This window comes from Sceloporus undulatus, chromosome 2 (genome assembly GCF_019175285.1).
Source record: "Sceloporus undulatus isolate JIND9_A2432 ecotype Alabama chromosome 2, SceUnd_v1.1, whole genome shotgun sequence".
Lineage (NCBI taxonomy): Eukaryota > Metazoa > Chordata > Lepidosauria > Squamata > Phrynosomatidae > Sceloporus > Sceloporus undulatus.
Window position 1 is genome coordinate 141,214,725 of NC_056523.1, and position 5,425 is coordinate 141,220,149.

At 40.6% G+C, this 5,425-nt stretch overlaps 1 protein-coding gene across 3 annotated transcripts in view; it reads left to right on the forward strand.

Annotated features, from left to right (window-relative positions):
• The first annotated feature begins 4,798 nt into the window (after positions 1-4,798).
• The window catches only part of RSAD1 (radical S-adenosyl methionine domain containing 1), a 30,100-nt gene continuing 29,473 nt past the window's right edge, over positions 4,799-5,425 (forward strand). For 2 of the 3 annotated variants that reach the window (XR_006102473.1, XM_042454695.1), the window contains exon 1: positions 4,799-5,020. Coding sequence is in view for 2 of the 3 variants with exons in the window: in XM_042454695.1 (XP_042310629.1) it covers positions 4,850-5,020 (171 nt within the window). In the remaining variant the exon portion in view is untranslated. The remainder of the gene's footprint in view (positions 5,021-5,425) is intronic. The other variant, XM_042454694.1, reaches the window with a different exon arrangement.

The following is a 5,425-nucleotide window of genomic DNA, read 5'->3' on the forward strand; positions in this document are numbered from 1 at the left end:
GTTTCTCTTTCTTTGTATTTGGGAATGTATATTGATCACTTCCAGTCTGTGGGCTGCTGCTTTGTTTTCTACATTAATTGGCAGATGTTAGTTAGAACTATACTTGAATTCAACTGTGGATTGTAGCAGTTCTATTGGTATGATGTCTGCCCCTGATGATTTATTCTTCCCTATTGCTTTGTGTGTGGCTTTCACTTCGCTTTTTGAGGTTCATCTACGTAAATTTCTTTTCCTCATGTGTCATTTGACCTTTTACATTTTTTGCATACCTCTTCTGTGTATTGTCTCCACAGAAGTTTTTTTTTTTTAATCATTTTGGTCGTATAGCAGACTGCAGAGCACCCCCACATTTGGTTTAAATTTCTCTTTGATTTCCTATGATACCTAAAAAAACCTAGCAATTTTTTAAAATCTCAGAACTGGTTGCAGTTCATTGAAAGTTCCCAGAGATATGGTATTCAACAGATATTAGATATTCTGGATTTAGTTAAATTTAATAGGGTTTAGCCTTTTTCTGTCAAACTTGAAAAACTCAACTGATTGACCAAAACTGGACAGTTTTAAATACAACATATCTACTGTTTTTATTATGTTTTACAGTATTTGTAGGCTACTTGTATCTGTAATTTGTAGGGATACATCTAAGTAATCAATTACATAGAAGGTGGGTGTATATATGCCTTCAAACTGACATAACAACTCACGTAATTTCAGAGGATACTCAAAGGTGGCCTTCCTCTGAAATATAGCCTTACAGCACCTGGTATTATTTAGTGGTTCCTTTCCAAATAATAACCAGGCCTGCTTAGCTTCCAAGATCAGATGGAATCTGATCTTGGAAGCTTACAAAGTACACATCACTCATGAAAAATGTTGTGAATATTCTTAAGGAACACCATTTTACTTAGCCATTGTATATAATGGGACTTGAGCATCTATGCATTTTGCTATCCACGGGGCAGGTGAGGGTCCTGGAAACAAACCCCATCAGATATCAAAGGCTCACTGTAAAAAATATTTATATGAGGTAAGTTTTAAGCTTTCTCCATTCACGCTTGAAGTTCTGTATACAGATTGGAGATATGTGTGCTTACCTGAATATAATGAAGAATGTGGTTTCTTTATGTTTTGGCTGAGCATAACTTTTAGTGTTAAGTCATGCTGATGTTACATTGACATGATTCACTAGAATTGCACATCAATTAAGATCCCTCACCTTAACAAGATGAAGGTTGAAACCAACATGCTTTAATCTGCTTTGCGTATTAATCAGGTAGCTCCAGTGAGTATTTAGCTAATTTTTGGTGTAAGGCAGAAAGAATGAGAGTTCTCACAACTCTTGAAGGAATGAAAAATGCACTTCTTCATTTTCAAAAGGAGTCTATAATTGTTTTTCACTTCAAGAAGATATTTAATAACTGATGGGGATTTTTAAAACATTCCTAATGGTTTGGTTGATCTTTTTCCTGGCAACTTTACATTTTGGATCAAACCAAGAAGCTCCATTTTCTTTCAGTCTTTCAGTACACAATCCAATACTGCTAATTGAGGAAGTGGTAAAAACCCTGCTTTGCCAGCAGAACTTGAGACATACCACTGGCATATAGTAATCTAAATTTCTATGGCATAAGTCAGTTGGAACTACTAAATACCATTCAGTTCAATGATGGAAAAAAAGAGAATGTTTTTAATTTTCCACTGAAATAAATTCACCCTTTAAATTATTTTAACTTGGCTGCATTAATTATACTTGTTGTTGTTGTGCCTTCAAGTCATTTCTGACTTATGGTGACCCTAAGAAGACCCAATCATGCGTGTTCTTTTGGTAAGATCCATGCAAAAGAGATTTGGTCTCTTGTGCCACCTAGTACTGTATTTTAAAAGGAAACAGGCAAATGCCACAGACCTTTTCTGCTGAAAGGCAAATGCTTTTTTAGGTTAAGTATCATAAAAAACGATCTGCTCCAGTGGATTTTGGACTTTTTCACCTATTAGAGCTGTATGGGTGCAATAACCCTTCACCTTTCTCAGCCTTTCTTCTTTGTGGGGACTTCTGAAATCTCAACAGGCAAAAAAATCACAAGCTGTGAAACTCAAGTGACAAATGTAAGAAGTTAACAAATTGATACTAGGTGGCACAGATTTGCCACCTGCTGCCTAGCTATTGGAACTGAAAAGTCATTTAAAAAAACTCATACAGGGCAGCGGATGTTGATTGAATTCAAGGCAGGAGCCTCACTGGGGGGTGCGGGCCACACAAGGTGATGCTCTAAGAGAGGTGAGGCTACTGCTCCCAAGCATCTGCCTTTGAGCAGAAAAGGTCTGTGGCATTTGCCTGCATTCTTTTAAAATGCTGGAGCTCAGCAAAAGAGAAGGTATGAGTGGGGCATGGCTCAGTGTATATGAGGTTTTTTAAAAATACATTTTAAAATACATTTTACATTTTTAAATAAAATGTTTTTCAAAAATTTCTCTAAAAACATCAAATCTTACTCCATTTTCACTTTAATCACATTAAACTTTATACGTAAATATATTCAGGCTGTGTGTATTGTAATTTGAAGGTATAATTTTGTTATGGCATAGCTATTGCGATTACTTTCAGTGATACACAGGAATAACAATTTATGAGTAACATTAGTACAAAAACATGGACTAAGGATTCTGTATGGTGTGGGATAGGAGGAGGTCATGGGGGGATGACACTGAGTTACCACACCGAGTGACGCCAACCCCAGTGATGCCACTGATTCAAGGTACCACTTTTTATGTAGTTTTCTAAGAAGCAGCTGTAGCATAAAAAGCAAGAAGAGGGAGGCCGTTAAAGGAAATGCGGCAAAAACTTTAATACTGACTGGTTTGTATTTGTAGATAAAAACTCACTTCTTCAGAGTGTGTTTATACAGAGTGGTATTAAACCCTCAGATATAAAGCATATTTATACAGTTGTGGGAGTAGGATGGAATGTAATAGGATCCAGAAAGATGCAAATCACGTCCCTTGCCCTAAATTTTCAAAGATCTTTCAGATCTTTACAATGGTCAGTTGGTAAAATTGTCTTTTGGTAAGCAGATTTATTGCTTTCACATATCAACACTTTACTGACCATCAAGATCTGAAAGACCCTGTATCACATTAAGCAACCCTTCTAAAATTTAGGGCAAGGAATATGTTTTGCATCCTTCTGGATCTTCTTACGTTCTACTATTCCATTCCGCAACTGTAGAAATATGCTTTATGCCTGAGCATTTATTACCACTCTGCACTGCATCTGAAGAAGTGGGTTTATATCCATGAAAGCTCATGTAAAATAAAATAAAAGCCAGTTAGTCCAGGGTGACCAGATATCCTCCATTTCCAAGACATGTCCTACATTTCAGCCTTCTGTCCAGGAGGAATTTCAAAATGACTAAACAGCATGGATTGATATTTATAGGAGTGTTTTCAGCTTTTATTTGGTAATGTCATACATTTTTCTTGAATGCCCTACATTTAGTGGTGCCTTGTCCTCCTTTGTGGTTATGACATTTGGTAATCCTGTCTGGACTTCAACTCCCAGAAGCCCCAGCCAGCTTGGCCAACAGTCAGGAATTAGTAGGTCTGAAGTCCAAAACACCTGGGTGCCATGGCGTCATTGTTTGGGCTCTGGACTATGACTCTGGGGTAAGGGTGAGATTAACACACTTTGTTGTTGTTAAGTCACACTGTCTCAGCCTCAGGGGAAGGCAATGGCAAACCTCCTCTGATCAAATCTTGCCAAGAAACTACTTAGGATACAGCCACCATAAGTCACTCAGTAATCACTTAAACAAGGCATTCAATAACAACAGATGGTTTCTGACTGGCAGTAGAGCCAGCTATCCTAGAGCCAGCGTGGTTTGAGCATTGGACTCCGACTGTGGGGACACCGCCTAGAAATTTCCTGGTGGAAAAGCATGAAGGCTTCTCAAGGAATTCAGTCTTCCGCCTACAAAGGGGCCTGTGGCCTCACAAAGGATGGAGACATATTAGGTTGAAAAGGAAGTATCTTTTTGTTTTGAAAATGGATGCTAACTTTTCCTGGACCTTTGGCTGCCACAGAGCCAGGAGGAGGAGGAGGAGGAGCTGCCAGACTGCAAGTAACGTTCCCTCCTGAATTCAGAACAGAAACAGCAAAATGCAGGCCTATGACTAACAACACTGTCATAACTTTTTTCTCGCCTGATCATGAAAAAGACAGTGGAGCTTTGAAAGCTTGCACCACTATACTGTGCATTTTGGTTACCAGTAAAGACTTCAATAGTTTTTTGTGGGTTTTTCAGGCTATAATGTGGCCCTGTTCTGGAAGGGTTTCTTCTGGATGTTTCGCCAGCATCTGTGGCTGGCAGCTTCAGAGAATGCTGGCACAGAAGAGAGTGGGGTATATTATTATTATTATTATTATTATTATTATAATTATTATATCAGTGTTTGGTGGGTTTTGGGTGCAAATTTACAGTTTGATTTGTAGTTTCCTTTGTTCAAAATACTATAAACACTTGGTTCGTTTTAGAATCGTGTTCCCAGAATTTGGAACCTGATTTCCTCTGACTGGGAAGCACAGCTGCAGCTGAAAACAAACTCTGTTTCCTTTCCAGCCGAGCTCCTTGGTCTCCCTGCTGGCTTCTGGATGAAATTCTGGGTTTAAGATCATCAATAATCTATAACACAGTCTGAGAAAAACAAAGCGAGCTCCTCCTCCTCCAACAAGGCGCCAAAAAGGAGGAAGGCAAAGGGTATGGGTTCCTCCTCCTCCTCCTCCCACTCGGGAGGCGGTCCTTGCGGCCTCTGACCGCCGGGGAGCCTCGGTGGCCGCCCGCTCGCCATCATCATGGACCTTCTCCGCCTGTCGTCGGCGCAAGTGCGGGGGGGCCTATGGCTGCTGCTGCCGCTGCTGACGGCCACAAAATGGCCGCCGCCAGCCACGCCCCCCGCGCGCCCCTCAGCCTCCTCCGCGCGCCGCCCGCCCCCCGCCGGCCCCGAAGCCTCCCTCTACCTCCATGTGAGTAGCAGCCCTCACCCCTGCAGCACCTCCTGCGCATGCGCAGGCCGCCTGGCCTTCTTGAGCAAAAACGCCGATGATGAGCTCCTCCCTCCTGGAGAGAAAGAGGTTGAGATGTAGGACGCGTCCTGGGAAAGGAGGACGTCCGGCCACCCTAAGGTCGCCTCCTCACTCCCCCCCGCGAGAGGTGTGTGTGTATACACACACACACACATATATATATACACACATTTATATATATAAACATACAAACGCACACACATATATATACATACACACATATATATATACACACACATACACATATATATACATACACACATATATATATATACACACACATACACATATATATACATACACACATTTACACACACACACATATATAAACACACATATATACAT